The 17549-nt window shown below is 45.0% G+C and overlaps 1 protein-coding gene across 2 annotated transcripts; it reads right to left on the bottom strand.

The window, feature by feature from the left end:
• Nucleotides 1-14717: 14717 nt before the first annotated feature.
• Nucleotides 14718-17442, bottom strand: LOC311113718 (N-acetylmuramoyl-L-alanine amidase-like). 2 transcript variants are annotated; one of them, XM_084157025.1, is made up of 5 exons: nt 17114-17442; nt 15982-16830; nt 15615-15825; nt 15059-15364; nt 14718-14802 (listed from the first exon to the last, which is right to left on the bottom strand). In XM_084157025.1, exons 1-5 carry the CDS (start codon nt 17175-17177, stop codon nt 14787-14789), a joined length of 1446 nt encoding a protein of 481 aa, XP_084013151.1. In that variant the 5' UTR covers nt 17178-17442; the 3' UTR covers nt 14718-14786. The 2 variants fall into 2 exon arrangements, with proteins under 2 accessions (XP_084013151.1, XP_084013150.1); XM_084157024.1 differs by having other exon boundaries at nt 15070-15364.
• Between the last annotated feature and the right edge of the window lie 107 nt (nt 17443-17549).

Raw genomic sequence — 17549 nt, 5'->3', positions numbered from 1 at the left:
CATGTGGTTGTTTGTGTTTAGTGGCTGTTGGGCTCAGTTTCCTGTCTAAACCAGCAGAAGTTCCTGCCAGCCATACAGGTTCACTAGACTCTCTAAACCACTTCCTGTGTTGATGCTGCGCAGTTGTGACACATGCACCTGTTAAATATTTCACTCTCACACACTGGTCAATGTGTGTTTCATGAAATTATGGCTGTGAGTTTGAATTGGACAGGCAGCCAAGAATTCTGATCCAACACCATTGGATAGTTGAAAACAGGGTTACACAATACAGTTCTCTCTGATCAGTGCCAGATTATGCCAGATCAGAGAACCATTTTCAAAGTAGTCTCCTTTGAGTTGTGGATACTCCTTTTAAATGTCTCCTTATGCAACCTAAAACTGACTTAGTTAGAAGAGATACTTGCAACATCCAATAGCTTTGTCAATGACCCACCACCACAACCATCATTTATCTAAACCTTTACTCAGAAACACTGGAGGGCACTATTACACCAATATAACTGAACTGTCGTCAGGAGATAGAATTGAACATACTGTAACACCTATTTTAAAGTCTCTGCATTGGTTGCAGTATCCCTTCTTTCTTTTCTCTCCAAAATTATTGAGCGTGCCGTCTCTAGCCAACTCTCCTGCTATCTCTCTCAGAATGACCTTCTTGATCCAAACCAGTCAGGTTTCAAGACTGGTCATTCAACTGAGACTGCTCTTCTCTGTGTCACAGAGGCTCTCCGCACTGCTAAAGCTAACTCTCTCTCCTCTGCTCTTATCCTTCTAGACCTATCTGCTGCCTTTGATACTGTGAACCATCAGATCCTCCTCTCCACCCTCTCCGAGTTGGGCAACTCCGGCGCTGCTCACTCTTGGATTGTGTCCTACCTGACAGGCCGCTCCTACCAGGTGGCGTGGCGAGATTCTGTCTCCGCACCACGTGCTCTCACCACTGGTGTCCCCCAGGGCTCAGTTCTAGGCCCTCTCCTATTCTCTCTATACACCAAGTCACTTGGCTCTGTCATATCCTCACATGGTCTCTCCTATCATTGCTACGCAGACGACACACAATTAATTTTCTCCTTTCCCCCTTCTGATAACCAGGTGGTGAATCGCATCTCTGCATGTCTGGCAGACATATCAGTGTGGATGTCGGATCACCACCTCAAGCTGAACCTCGGCAAGACGGAGCTGCTCTTCCTCCCGGGGAAGGACTGCCCGCTCCATGATCTCGCCATCACGGTTGACAACTCCATTGTGTCCTCCTCCCAGAGTGCAAAGAACCTTGGCGTGACCCTGGACAACACCCTGTCGTTCTCCGCTAACATCAAAGTGGTGACCCGATCCTGCAGGTTCATGCTCTACAACATTCGCAGAGTACGACCCTATTTTAAACAGAAAGCGGCACAGGTCCTAATCCAGGCACTTGCCATCTCCCGTCTGGATTACTGCAACTCGCTGTTGGCTGGGCTCCCCCTAAAACTTATCCAGAACGCTGCAGCCCATCTGGTGTTCAACCTTCCCAAGTTCTCTCATGTCACCCCGCTCCTCCGCACACTCCACTGGCTTCCAGTTCAGGCTCGCATCAACTACAAACCATGGTGCTTGCCTACGGAGCTGTGAGGGGAACGGCACCTCCTTACCTTCAGGCTCTGATCAGACCCTACACCCAAACGATGGCACTACATTCATCCACCTCTGGCCTGCTAGCCCCCCTACCTCTACGGAAGCACAGTTCCCGCTCAGCCCAGTCAAAGCTATTCGCTGCTCTGGCACCCCAATGGTGGAACAAGCTCCCCCACGACGCCAGGACAGCGGAGTCACTGACCACCTTCCGGAGACACTTGAAACCCCACCTCTTTAAGGAATACCTGGGATAGTATAAAAGTAATCCTTCTACCCCCCCCCATAAAAAAATATATTTTGTAAGTGGCTCTGGATAAGAGCGTCTGCTAAATGACGTAAATGTAAATGTAAATGTTGCCTGTAGTTTTATCATTTATTTTAAAATAGATGTATTGATTTTTAAAGTACTACGTGGCCCTGCACCTGAATACATGTCTGACATGCTTTTAAGAAACTGTATGTGCCCGGTCGGTCCCTCAGATCCTCTTTTAGTTGTTCCAAAGGTGAGAACCAAAACAGTTGGTGAGGCTGCCTTCAGCCACTATGGTCCTGGCCTTTGGAACAGCCTGCCGGAGGATCTGAGGGCCTCAGAAACTGTAGACAGTTTGAAGAGCTTAAGACATAACTTTTTTGTAAATTTATTTTTCATACTGGCCCCCCGTGGGAATCGAACCCACAACCCTGGCGTTGCAAACGCCATGCTCTACCAACTGAGCTACATCCCTGCCGGCAATTCCCTCCCCTATCCTGGGCCAATTGTGCGCCGCCCCATGGGTCTCCCGGTCACAGCCAGCTGCGACAGAGCCTCGATTTGAACCAAGATCTCTAGTGGCACAGCTAGCACTGCAATGCAGTGCCTTAGACCACTGCGCCACTCGGGAGACACTGCGGGGTATGCTTAGTCATACTATCTATTTTATTCCATTGTATATATCTTATTTATTTTATTTTATTTTAATGCATTAGTCTCTCATGTCCACTGTTATTGTTTTACTATTTTAATTTGTCTCATTTAGAAAACCTATTTGTGTCTTTCTAACCTTTTATTTTATTTTCTAAGCACTTTGAAATGCATAATCTGTAAGAAATGTGCTCTGAAAATAAAGTTTCAGGAATCAGGAAAATAGCCCACAGTAGAGCCATTCAACCACAAACTTACATTCATATGCAAAGTGTCTCAAATGATTTCGTACATATTTACTAGTGTGTAATGCAGTAATACTGTGACTAATAAATACTTAATAAGTACTTCTCAAACAGCTTAATAGTCTGGATAATGAATGAATAAAAATGTTCTTTCAAGCATTCTTCATAAGTTATATGAAAAACTCTAATGAAACTGTTTTTTTTGTTGGGGTTCACATCCCCTTTATTTTTATTATTAAAAATAGACAGTTCAAAGGAAAGGGGGAGACGGTGGAGAAATTCAGATGCCCAGTATGGCCCAGAGTTGTGTGTGTGTGTGTTTGTGCTTGAGTCACTCCTCTTTGGGGAGGCTGTTGGTGCATGTGAAGAACTTCCACACACGTCGGAAGAATCGCAGAACGCCATTTTTCTTCCGCTTCTTTATTTCGCCGGACACCTTTGCCACTGAGTTCAACGCCTCGGTCACTCCGCTGCTCACCTCAGAACAGCTCTCAGTAGATAGCTGCATCACCTTGCTGAGGCCATTTCCAGTGTTCAGAAGGTCTCCAATTGTCTCCGTCTTCTTTGTGTCACTGCACACCTCTTCCACTGCGTTCAACACCTCAGGCACTCCTATGCTCACCTCAGGAAGCCTCTCGGTGGATCCGAAATAGGACTAAACAGACAATGCAGAGCAGTGAAAGAGTAAGAACAACAACACACATCTGTCCTTTAGCTGTTTCACAAAACATACCACAGACATCCAAAGTCAAAGATTATAGAAGCTAATTTATAATATTGTCCAGTTTCAGACAACCCTGATACACCCAACTTACAAAGACTTGCTTTTTGTTCCTTACCTTTGGGGGTTTTGCAATCATATTATTGAAGTCTCGGGTCAGCTGATCTTCCAAGTCCTCCTTCAGCCACCCTTTGGGGTTCACCACCTTGCTGAGGACATTTTCAGTGTCCAGAAGGTTTTCAGCAGCTGCTGTCTTCTTTGTGTCACTGGACACCTCTTCCACTGCGTTTGAGGCCTCAGGACCTCTGCTGCACACCTCAGGAAGGCTCTCGGTGGATCCGAAATAGGACTGAACAGACAATGCAGCGTAATGAAAGAGCAAGAACAACACATCTGTCGTTTTTCAAAAAACATACCAAAGACATCCAAAGTCAAAGATTATAGTAGCTAATTTATAATATTGTCCAGTTTGAGACAACCCTGATACACCCAACTTACAAAGATGCTTGACCTTTCAATTACAAAACAGGCTTATTGTTCCTTACCTTTGGGAGTTTTGCAATCATATTATTGAAGTCTCGGGTCAGCTGATCTTCCCAGTCCTCCTTCAGCCACCCTTTGGGGTTCACCACCTTGCTGAGGACATTTTCAGTGTCCAGAAGGTTTTCAGCAGCTGCTGTCTTCTTTGTGTCACTGGACACCTCTTCCACTGCGTTTGGCGCCTCAGGCACCTCACTGAACACCTCTGGACTTCCCCTGCACACCTCAGGACCTCCACTGCACACATCAGGCACTCCACTGCATACCTCGGGACCTCCATTGAACACCTCAGACACTCTAATGCACACCTCAGGACTGCTGCACACCTCAGGACGGCTCTCAGTGGATAGCTGCACCACCTTGCTTAGGCCATTTCCCGTTTTCAGAAGGTTTCCAGTAGCCTCTGTCTTCTTTGTGTCACTGCACACCTCTTCCACTGTGTTTGAGGCCTCAGGACCTCTGCTGCACACCTCAGGAAGGCTCTCGGTGGATCCGAAATAGGACTGAACAGACAATGCAGCGTAACAAAAGAGCAAGAACAACACATCTGTCGTTTTTCAAAAAACATACCACAGAAATCCAAAGTCAAAGATTATAGTAGCTAATTTATAATATTGTCCAGTTTGAGACAACCCTGATACACCCAACTTACAAAGATGCTTGACTTTTCATTTACAAAACAGGCTTCATGTTCCTTACCCTTGGGAGTTTTGCAATCATATTATTGAAGTCTCGGGTCAGCTGATCTTCCCAGTCCTCCTTCAGCCACCCTTTGGAGTTCACCACCTTGCTGAGGACATTTCCAGTGTCCAGAAGATCTTCAGCAGCCACTGTCGTCTTTGTGTCACTGGACACCTCTTCCACTGCGTTTGAGGCCTCGGGACGTCCACTGAACACCTCAGGCACTCTAATGCACACCTCAGGACTGCTGCACACCTCAGGACGGCTCTCAGTGGATAGCTGCACCACCTTGCTTAGGCCATTTCCTGTTTTCAGAAGGTTTCCAGTAGCCTCTTTCTTATTTGTGTCACTGGACACCTCTTCCACTGTGTTTGAGGCCTCAGGACCTCTGCTGCACACCTCAGGAATGCTCTCGGTGGATCCGAAATAGGACTGAACAGACAATGCAGCGTAACGAAAGAGCAAGAACAACACATCTGTCGTTTTTCAAAAAACATACCAAAGACATCCAAAGTCAAAGATTATAGTAGCTAATTTATAATATTGTCCAGTTTGAGACAACCCTGATACACCCAACTTACAAAGATGCTTGACATTTCATTTACAAAACAGGCTTCATGTTCCTTACCCTTGGGAGTTTTGCAATCATATTATTGAAGTCTCGGGTCAGCTGATCTTCCCAGTCCTCCTTCAGCCACCCTTTGGGGTTCACCACCTTGCTGAGGACATTTTCAGTGTCCAGAAGGTTTTCAGCAGCCGCTGCCTTCTTTGTGTCACTGGACACCTCTTCCACTGCGTTTGGCGCCTCAGGCACCTCACTGAACACCTCAGGACTTCCCCTGCTCACCTCAGGACCTCCACTGCACACGTCAGGCACTCCACTGCATACCTCGGGACCTCCATTGAACACCTCAGACACTCTAATGCACACCTCAGGACTGCTGCACACCTCAGGACGGCTCTCAGTGGATAGCTGCACCACCTTGCTTAGGCCATTTCCCGTTTTCAGAGGGTTTCCAGTAGCCTCTGTCTTCTTTGTGTCACTGCACACCTCTTCCACTGTGTTTGAGGCCTCAGGACCTCTGCTGCACACCTCAGGAAGGCTCTCGGTGGATCCGAAATAGGACTGAACAGACAATGCAGCGTAATGAAAGAGCAAGAACAACAAATCTGTCGTTTTTCAAAAAACATCCCACAGACATCCAAAGTCAAAGATTATAGTAGCTAATTTATAATATTGTCCAGTTTGAGACAACCCTGATACACCCAACTTACAAAGATGCTTGACCTTTCATTTACAAAATAGGCTTATTGTTCCTTACCTTTGGGAGTTTTGCAATCATATAATTGAAGTCTTGGGTCAGCTGATCTTCCCAGTCGTCCTTCAGCCACCCTTTTGGGTTCACCACCTTGCTGAGGACATTTCCAGTGTCCAGAAGGTCTTCAGCAGCCTCTGTCGTCTTTGTGTCACTGGACACCTCTTCCACTGCGTTTGACACCTCAGGCACTCCACTGCACACCCCAGGCCCTCCGCTGCTCACCCCAGGCACTCCACTGCACACCTCAGGACCTCCGCTACACACCTCAGGACCGCTGCACAGCTCAGCCACTCCACTGCACACCTCAGGACGGCTCTCAGTGGATAGCTGCACCACCTTTCTCAGGCCATTTCCAGTGTTCAGAAGGGCTCCAGTAGCCTCTGTCTTCTTTGTGTCACTTGACACCTCTCCCACTGCATTTGACACCTCAGGCACTCCACTGCACACCTCAGGACCTCTGCTGCACACCTGTGAACTTCTGCTGCACTCCTCAGGACCTCTGCTGCTCACCTCAGAACCTCTGAACCTCACCTCAGGTCCTCTGCTGCTCACCTCAGGACCTCTGCACCTCACCTCAGGACCTCTGCACCTCACCTCAGGCACTCTTCTGCACACCTCAGGACCTCTTCTGCACACCTCAGGACCTCTGCTGCACACCTCAGGCACTCTGCTGCACACCTCAGGACCTCTGCCACACATCTCATGAAGGCTCTCAGTGGATTCGAAATAGGACTAAATAGACAATGCAGAGCAATGAAAGAGTAAGAACAAAACAATATCTGTCCTTTTTCACAAAACATACCACAGACATCTAAAGTCAAAATGTATAGAAGCTAATTTGTAATATTGTCCAGTTTGAGACAACTCTGATACACCCAACTTGCAAAGACACTTGACCTTTCATTTATGAAACAGGCTTCTTGTTCCTTACCTTTGGTAGTTCCGCAATCATATCATAGAATTTTCGGGTTAGCTGATCTTTGCAACCCTCCTTCAGCCACACTTTGGGCTTCACCACCTTGCTGAGGACCTTTCCATCTCCAGCAGCCTCTTTCTCCACACCGACCAGGGCCAGCGGCTCAGCCTGGACATCCACCACATTGTTATTCGGAGACTCCACTGAAGCCTCCTCGTTGGTGTTGTCAATGTCAGCAGCCCCAGCGACACTGGCCGGGCACTTGGTCTTTGGTCTTTTCTCTTCAATTAGAGTTTCCTTTGAAGAGGTCTCAGAATGTCCATAAAGCTCAGAGAGCTGTAAATGGACAGAGACGTACATAACTATCTGTATAGCACTTTGTGACATCTGCTGATGTAAAAAGGGCTTTATAAATAAATGTGATTGATTGATATCCTATAGCTGTTTCACAAATAAAACAAACCAAAGACATCCAACGTTGATAGTAATTCCTATGTAATACTGACCAACTTTTACCACCATATTATACACAGAAACGACAAAGATGCTTGACATTTTATTCAAAGAAACAATATTGTCATTGCAGATGGCTCTTATGTCTTACCTCAGTGGCCAGGCATGTCTCATCCTTTAGGTGCAAGAAGTTCAACTTCCAACACTCCTCTTTCAGAAGCTGGATGTCTCCGTCGGGCGCAGTGTCCACGATGACATTTGGTATCCTTAATTCAACCGGAACTCTCTGGCCACTGAGCAGGATAACTATCTCTGTCTCTGTTTCCTGTAATTCCAGGCCCCTCTTTGCATCCCAAGTCTATGTAACAACATAATATGTCATTAAAAGACCGTTGATGGTACCAGGTGAGACTGGACACTGGTCCATCATTGAAATGATTGCGAAAATTATGAATTTGAACTGATATCTATTGTTTTTCTCTTTGGGTACAAAAATGAGCTTGCTGATATTTGAAGTGCTTTACAGTGGGTGTACTGTTTGCGCTACATAGTCCTCACCAATTCAGCTACAGAGACCTTCCTCCATCTCTTCCATGTCTCTGCCTCACGCCTTCATGTGAATATGGAAATGTATCAGACTGTGTCTGTCTGCTCTATCTATCAAACTATTGCTATCATCTAATATATTTTGATACATTCAGGTTATCATTTGGCCTTGTGTACTGATGTGATAAACTCAAGTTACCTAAATGAAGTATAAAGTTTCGTACTTCGTATTTAAAAATAGTCTGAGAACACTGCACTTACTCCAGGAAGACTCTTTTCCCTGCCAGGAGCCAGGCCTTCATTGGTCTCAGAGGGAGGTCCAGTGGGAGCCTTCCCTGGGCTTTCAGCATACAGAATTGCCTCTTGAGCATTTTCTGCAATAGAGTCTTCAATTAGTGACGAAACCAGTTAGAATGTGGCAATCAGAGAGTGATATGAATTGGTTCATGGCAGAAACGAACTGCTCCTCCATGGAGAGTGATGAGGCCTTTTTGATTATTAATTTTTGTTGGCCAAAGCCCTGCAGAAAGAGCGAGAGTTACTGAGCACAGTACCCAACACCAGATGTCTACATCTGTCTTTTATTAATTAATGCTGGGAAAAGTTATCTAAATGGGAAGAATATACATTATACCTTACATAGAACAAGACCATGCAATATAAACAATGAAAATGCAGATGAGATTAATGAGACCTTAATTATGATGAGGAAGCAAGTCATCTTAGATTATCGATAAATTGCTTGTATTCGATATGATCCAAGTAACGTTATTTTTCTCAAATGTCGAATGCGTGCAATATCGGTCATTCTCATTATGGGAAGACCTACTTACCTTACATTATATAATTGTTTTGATTGACTTGAATGAAGAATGCGCGTTTGCTATAGATATACTGTAGGTTGGTTGTGATTGTGAATAATTTAACCTCTGAGTGATACACATAGAATTAGGAATTAGAATGTATGTTATTGGGCATTGTGACTCGTATAGAATTATATAATTTTGATTCGATTTCTATGGTGACGCGTTCCTTATTGCGCACAGAGTGCGTAATTTCTGAGCACATTTATTTGTCCTGTTGTATCATTTGCCCCGGGCAAATCCTATTTCTTCCTAATGAATACAGATCCTATAACATTTTTACGCGATGTCACGGGAAAAAAACGTTATTTATGATGGTTTATTGGCATTGAAAGAAAAATACATAAAACATGCAATACAGTATTAAAATGTGTTGGTTAAAAAATCTCTTCAAAGTTGAAGACAATAGGCTATTTAAAGGTGGCTATATGAAATACATTACAGAATCACTCAATACAATTTACACTATGCCTAGATATCAACAAAATAAAATAGTATTTGTCACATGCGCGGAATACAACAGGTGTAGACATTACAGTGAAATGCTTACTTACAAGCCCTTAACCAACAACGCAGTTTTAACAAAAAATAAGTGTTAAGTAAAAAATAATTAAAGAGCAGCAGTAAAATAACAGTAGTGAGGCTATATACAGGGGATACCTGTACAGAGTCAATGTGCGGGGCACAGGTTAGTCGAGGTAATTGAGGTAATATGTACATGTAGGTAGAATTAAAGTGACTATGCATAGATAATAAACAGAGAGTAGCAGCATCGTAAAAGAGGGGGTGTGGGGGGGACAATGCAAATAGTTCGGGTAGCCATTTGATTAGCTGTTCAGGAGTCTTATGGCTAGGGGTAGAAGCTATTAAGAAGCCTTTTGGACCTAGACTTGGCACTCCGGTACCGCTTGCCATGCCGTAGCAGAGAGAACAGTCTCTGACTAGGGTGGCTGGAGTCTTTGACAATTTTTAGGGCCTTCCTCTGACACCGCCTGGTATAGAGGTCCTGGATGGCAGGAAGCTTGGCCCCAGTGATGTACTGGGACGTACGCACTACCCTCTGTAGTGCCTTGCGGTCGGAGGCCCGAGCAGTTGCCATATCAGGCAGTGATGCAACCAGTCAGGATGCTCTCGATGGTGCAGCTGTAGAACAAATATTTTCAGTCTCCTGAGGGGGAATAGGCTTTGTCGTGCCCTCTTCACGACTGTCTTGGTGTGTTTGGACCATGATAGTTTGTTGGTGATGTGGACACCAAGGAACTTGAAGCTCTCAACCTGCTCCACTACAGCCCCGTCGATGAGAATGGGGGCGTGCTCGGTCCTCTTCTTTTTCCTGTAGTCCACAATCATCTCCTTTGTCTTGACCACGTTGAGGGAGAGGTTGTTATCCTACCACCACACGGCCAGGTCTCTGACCTCCTCCCTATAGGCTTTCTCATCGTTGTCGGTGATCAGGCCTACCACTGTTGTGTCGTCAAACTTAATGATGGTGTTGGAGTCGTGCCTGGCCATGCAGTCATGGGTGAACAGGGAGTACAGGAGGGGACTGAGCACGCACCCCTGAGGGGCCCCCGTGTTGAGGATCAGCATGGCAGATGTGTTGTTACCTAACCTTACCACCTGGGGGTGGCCCGTCAGGAAGTCCAGGATCCAGTTGCAGAGAGAGGTGTTTAGTCCCAGGGTCCTTAGCTTAGTGATGAGCTTAGAGGGCACTATGGTGTTGAACGCTGAGCTGTAGTCAATGAATAGCATTCTCACGTAGGTGTTCCTTTTGTCCAGGTGGGAAAGGGCAGTGTGGAGTGCAATAGAGATTGCATCATCTGTGGATCTCTTGGGGCGGTATGCAAATTAGAGTGGGTCTAGTGTTTCTGGGATAATGGTGTTGATGTGAGCCATGACCAGCCTTTCAAAGCACTTCATGGCTTAGTGCCATGTGGTGGTAAATAGACAGCTACGAAAAATATAGATGAAAATTATCTTGGTAAATAGTGTGGTCTACAGCTTATCATGAGATACTCTACCTCAGGTGAGAAAAACCTAGAGACTTCCTTAATATTAGATTTCATGCACCAGCTGTTGTTTACAAATATACACAGTCCGCCACCCCTTGTCTTACCGGAGGCAGCTGTTCTATCTTGCCGATGCAGCGTATATCCCGCCAGCAGTATGTTATCCATGTCGTTGTTCAGCCACGACTCGTGAAACATAAGATATTACAGTTTTTAATGTACCGTTGGCAGGATATCCGTGATCGTGGTTCGTCTATTTTGTTATCCAATGATTGTACGTTGGCTAGCAGGACTGATGGTAGAGGCAGATTACCCACTCGCCGTCGGATTCTTACAACGCACCCCGACCTACGTCCCCGATATCTCCTTCTCTTTCTCATGCGAATGACAGGGATTTGGGCCTTGTCGGGTGTCTGAAGAAAATCCTTTGCGTCCGACTCGTTAAAGAAAAAATCTTTGTCCAGTACGAGGTGAGTAATCACTGTCCTGACATCCAGAAGCTCTTTTCGGTCACAAGAGACGGTGGCATAATCATTATGTACAAAATAAGTTACAAATACCGCGAAAAAACACACACAATAGCACAATTGGTGAGGAACCCGTAAAACGGCAGCAATCTCCTCCAGCGCCATTTCCAGTGTTATTGGATATTTAACATTTTACTGTACTGTTAATATATTGAAAGTGTATGAAAATAGCTAAATCAGTGTTGTCATTTAGAAATTGAACAAATATGCCATGATTGTCAATCCATGCTGATAAAGCAAATAATTATAATTTCAAAATATGTATTATTACAATAATGAAATTAATAATAACATTCAAAATAATGTTCACTGTCTTGAGTTTACAATCATTTGATTGAAATCGAGGCTTTAGGCCTATTTAAGAAATGTTTTATTAATTTTAACTTACACACCTGTTAAACATTTCACTCTCACAACCTGGTCAATATGTGTTTCATGAATTGGACAGATAGCCAAGTTGTATAATTCATTAGCCAAAACAGTTTTCTCTAATGCCAGATCAGTGCCAGATTATGCTAGATCAGAGATTACCCCATGTAAGGGAGGAAGGATGGAAAGGTCCTTTCAAAGTATTCCAACAGGGCCAATTGTCTCCCTACGCCCGCTAAAACTGATGTTTTTTATTTTTTAAAGGCGATGTTTACAGTAATTTAATTGTAATTAACTATTTTAATTAATTAACATTTAACTTAACATGTTGATATAGGCTAAGCGGAGTGAAACCCAGTCATTGAGGGAACATATCCATGCTGGATCCACTGGTAGCCTTGGTTCCTATACCATGTCACTGTCTCTCTCTCTCTCTCTCTCTCTCTCTCTCTCTCTCTCTCTCTCTCTCTCTCTCTCTCTCTCTCTCTCTCGACAGATGCAGCTATACTGATCAAAAATAAAATGCAACATGCTACAATTTCAACGATTTTACTGAGTTAAAGTTCATACAAGGAAATCAGTCAATTGAAATAAATTAATTAGGCCCTAATCTATGGATTTCACATGACTGGGCATAGGCCCACCCACTGGGGAGCCAGGCCCAGCCAATCAGAATGAGTCTTCCCCCACAAAAGGGCTTTATTACGGAAATACTCCTCAGTTTCATCAGCTGTCCGGATGGCTGGTCTCAGACGATCCCACAGGTGAAGAAGCCGGATGTGGAGGTCCTGGGCTGGCGTAGTTACACGTGGTCTGCGTTTGTGAGGCCGATTGGACGTACTGCCAAATTCTCTAAAACGACGTTGGAGATGGTTTATGGTAGAGAAATGTACATTCAATTCTCTGGCAACAGCTCTGGTGGACATTCCTGCAGTCAGCATGCCAATTGCACACTCCCTAAAAATTTGAGACATCTGAGGTATTTTGTTGTGTGACAAAACTGCACATTTTAGAGTGGCTTTTTATTGTCCCCAGCACAAGGTGAACCTGTGTAATGATCATGCTGTGTAATCAGCTTCTTGATATGCCACACCTGTCAGGTGGATGGTTTATCTCAGCAAATGAGAAATGCTCACTAACAGGGATGTAAACACATTTCTGCACAAAATTGGAGAGAAATAAGCTTTTTGTGCGTGTGGAAAATTTGTGGGATCTTTTATTTCAGCTCATGAAACATGGGACCAACACTTTACATGTTGCTTTTATATTTTTGTTCCGTATACAGTTGAAGTCGGAAGTTTACATACACCTTAGCCAAATACATTTAAACTCAGTTTTTCACAATTCCTGACATTTAATCCTAGTAAAAATTCCCTGTCTTAGGTCAGTTAGGATCACCACTTTATTTTAAGAATGTGAAATGTCAGAATAATAGTAGAGGGAATGATTTATTTAAGCTTTTATTTCTTTCATCACATTCCCAGTGGGTCAGAAGTTTACATACACTCAATTAGTATTTGGTAGCATTGCCTTTAAATTGTTTAACTTGGGTCAAACGTTTCGGGTAGCCTTCCACAAGCTTCCCACAATAAGTTGGGTGAATTTTGTCCCATTCCTCCTGACACAGCTGGTGTAACTGAGTCAGGTTTGTAGGCCTCCTTGCTCGCACACGCTTTTTCAGTTCTGCCCACACATTTTCTATAGGATTGGGGTCAGGGCTTTGTGATGGCCACTCCAATACCTTTACTTTGTTGTCCTTAAGCCATTTTGCCACAACTTTGGAAGTAAGCTTGGGGTCATTGTCCATTTGGAAGACCCATTTGCGACCAAGCTTTAACTTCCTGACTAATGTCTTGAGATGTTGCTTCAATATATCCACATAATTTTCCTTCCTCATGATGCCATCTATTTTGTGAAGTTCACCAGTCCCTCCTGCAGCAAAGCACCCCCACAGCATGATGCTGTCACCCCCGTGCTTCATGGTTGGGATGGTGTTCTTCGGCTTGCAAGGCACCCCCTTTTTCCTCCAAACATAACGATGGTCATTATGGCCAAGCAGTTCTGTTTTTGTTTAATCAGACCAGAGGACATTTCTCCAAAAAGTACGATCTTTGTCCCCATGTGCAGTTGCAAACCGTAGTCTGGCTTTTTTATGGCGGTTTTGGAGCAGTGGCTTCTTCCTTGCTGAGCGGCCTTTCAGGTTATGTCGATATAGGACTCGTTTTACTGTGGATATAGATACTTTTGAACCTGTTTCCTCCAGTATCTTCACAAGGTCCTTTGCTGTTGTTCTGGGATTGATTTGCACTTTTCGCACCAAAGTATGTTCATCTCTAGGAGACAGAACGCGTCTCCTTCCTGAGCGGTATGACGGCTGCGTGGTCCCATGGTGTTTATACTTGCGTACTATTGTTTGTACAGATGAACGTGGTACCTGCAGCCGTTTGGAAATTGCTCCCAAGGATGAACCAGACTTATGGAAGTCTACAAGGTCTTGGCTGATTTCTTTTGATTTTCCCATGATGTCAAACAAAGAGGCACTGAGTTTGAAGGTAGGCCTTGAAATACATCCACAGGTACACCTCCAATTGATTCAAATTATGTCAATTAGCCTATCAGAAGCTTCTAAAGCCATGATATCATTTTCTGGAATTTTACGAGCTGTTTAAAGGCACAGTCAACTTAGTGTATGTAAACTTCTGACCCACTGGAATTGTGATACAGTGAATTATAAGTGAAATAATCTGTCTGTAAACAATTGTTGGAAAAATTACTTGTGTCATGCACAAAGTAGATGTCCTAACCGACTTGCCAAAACTATAGTTTGTTAACAAGAAATGTGTGGAGTGTATGTAAACTTCCGACTTCAACTGTACGTCTCTCTGTTGTGTTACAATACTGTAATGTGAAGCAGTGACAACCATAAGGGTGAGCGTTATACGCTGTTATAACTCTAAAACACACTATTATCATGGACATAACAAATTGATACCCCCATGCAATCCAAGTAGACATTTTGACAAAATTGGTTTTATTCCACACTGCTTTTTACATGCTTGTCTTCTTCATTGGTCCTTTTTCAATGAGCTGGTTTCCTGTAAAATATTGCTATAATGAGTGATCAAGATAACACAGGATCAAAATGTGTCAGCAGCATCAATATCAACAGTGCACAAACCGCTCAATGTTGGTGTTTATCACTAATGTCTAATGTATGAAAAAGGGCACAATTGTATTATGACTGAATAGTGTTCCGGTGTTCTGGCGCAACTGTGATGCTCTTTTGATCGTGTATGTATTAAAATGATACATTTGACATTGACTAACAGTATAGTAGCCTATAATACTGACCAGTCTCTCACCCCAAAGTGCTCCCAGCCCCTGATCTCTGAGTAGAGTGCGTCTCCTGGACAGGAGGTGTCCACCAACTGCCGGTGCCCGTAGAGGGTGAAGTTGGACTGCAGGCGCCCGCCATCCACTGCACACTTGGCCAGGTGTTGGCGCACCAGATCCAGGGTGTGGCGCGAGGGCAGAGAGGAGGAGTAGTTGCCGATGAAGGCCACGCCATAACCGTAAGAGTTCTGCCCCCTGGTGTGGGTGCCAAGGTGATGCCAGCCGCGCCCCTCGTAGATGTACCCGTCAGAACCCACCACAAAGCTGAGGGGAACATACATTTAGGAGTTGGAGTGATAAAACAAATTGCATTATCTCACAACCCTGATTCCTGTTATAGCATATTGTCATTATATATTGCTTCAAGTTATACTGTGTAATATCATGTCAAGATTTGCTATGATATGACTGCTTCAGTAATTTTTGGCTGACACAGTACACTTGTCTCCATCTATGAAGCTTAGTGTAAAGGGTTTGTTAAAATCTTGTAATGGATGAGGGGGTCAAAGGTCACCTATATCCAATGTCGGCCCAGCCGCGGTCTTCTTGGTGGAAGCGCTGCATGGCCCTCATGTTCCTGGAGCATTGCCGGAAGGAGCGACAGGGCCTGTCTGGCTGGTAGGTGTGGTGGATGTACAGGAAGGGGAGGGGCAGGGCAAGAGGGAAGGGAGACCCTCGGTAGGGTGCCGCCCCCCACTGACACCGTGGGATGATGGGAGGGCAGTCTGGAGAGGAGAGGTTGAACCAGAGTAGAACAGGTTCAATTACTCTTCATATCTACAGACCAATTTTCTGTAGACTTCAAATTAATAGCCATTCATCACCTACAATTTCATAATTACAGGGGTAAATTATTCCCTCTTCCCCATCTCGAGACTCACCCCAGTATCTGTGGACAAATTCCAGCATTCCGTCTCTCACTGCTTTTTCCACCCCTGTATCATTGGCTATCCACTGAGTGTCCTCCAGCCTCCACACCAAGTATAGGGTCTCCATCACCTGCCTCTGGGTGTCCAGGGTTCCCAGCAGGGCTTGGGAAATCTCCCTGCGCTTGGGGCTGATGTGGCTGTATACAACCCCCAGGTCCTGCCCATCCAGTACATGGTTGTAGTAACCCTTCAGCACCTCGCTGAGTTTACCAGGCTGTTCAGAGGGGGCCAGGGTGGCAAGGTCCATGCCCAAGATGGACCCATCCATTCCCCCGTTGATGAGGGCATCGGTGGCCAGGGTGGGCACACGCGATAGCTGGAACACCCTGGGGTGGGCCACGTTGTCCCAGCAGCCGTCCGGCCCCAGACGCTGAGCGGGTGGAAAGTCCTGGAGGCTAAGGAACGACAACCCTAGGTTTTTGGCCAAGGTGAGGGGAAACATGCCCAGAGGAGGGGTGCCTTCCAGCTTAGCTTTCAGCCCCACCTCGATGCCTAGAAGCATGGGAGCGATGGCCACTGTGGTGCCATCTTGGGTCAGAACGACCCCTCTCTCTGCACCACGGTCCGTCACAAAATGGTGGATGGCTTTGTTGAAGAAGCCAAAGAGAGTGGCGTTGAACACAGAGATGTGGGTGTGGCTGATGTTGTTGGAGGCCCCCAGGAAGTGCAGGGTGAGAGGATCCTCGTGTCCGGCCGTCCTACGGAGGCTCCTCACCAGGGCTAGTGGTGACAGGTCTGGGTTAGAGTCCTCAGCCTGCTCAACGGCACTGATGAAACTGTCCATGTCCCGCAGGTGGTTCTCTGAAACCAAAACAAATGTTTTTCGTTCATGCTACAACAAACTCAGTGCAAACAGTCACCTGGGGCTTCATTCATACTCATATTCATACTATCTTGGGGTATTTAATGTATCGTACACCAGCTAAATACTAGTGATTTTTTTTTGTTAAATTGAGCTCTAAGTTTAATGATAGAAGCATATGTTGCCAATGTAGATGTGTACAGACAATGCAGTATGGCAGCCAAACTTTCAGACATATGAACACAAATAAACGTATAATATCAGTCAATTAACACAACTTACCTGAACAGAGAACGCTGTAGCACGTTCCAGCCACAATGAAGAGCCATACAACCACTATAGTCATTCTGAGTGCAGCTGTATCACACCGGATCCAGACGCTAAACTAAACCCACTAACGATCCCCAGACAAGGTCAACTCAGGCAGCCGATGACAGTTTTAATCTTCTTATCTCTTACAGTCCAGGACTCTGTTATGACAAACCACAACCACTCATGACAAACCACAAGAAGAATGTCCAGGTGCTCAATAAGGCTTTGTTTCAAGTACCTAAAGCTGGTTTCACGTCCCACTTCGGGGAATCAATGTGTTTGTAATGTGGTGTCCCAATAGATGAAATAACTCTTTATACACAGACGCCTCCAAATATTGATTGGTTCTTACCCAAAGTCAAAGTTTGTAATCGGAAAACAAATAAGGCCCTTTCAAGCTTGTGAC

This window comes from Coregonus lavaretus, assembly GCF_964263955.1.
Source record: "Coregonus lavaretus genome assembly, chromosome: 40".
Taxonomy (NCBI): Eukaryota; Metazoa; Chordata; class Actinopteri; order Salmoniformes; family Salmonidae; genus Coregonus; species Coregonus lavaretus.
The sequence above is the reverse complement of the archived record's forward strand: the minus strand, read 5'-3'. Positions and strand labels throughout refer to the sequence as shown.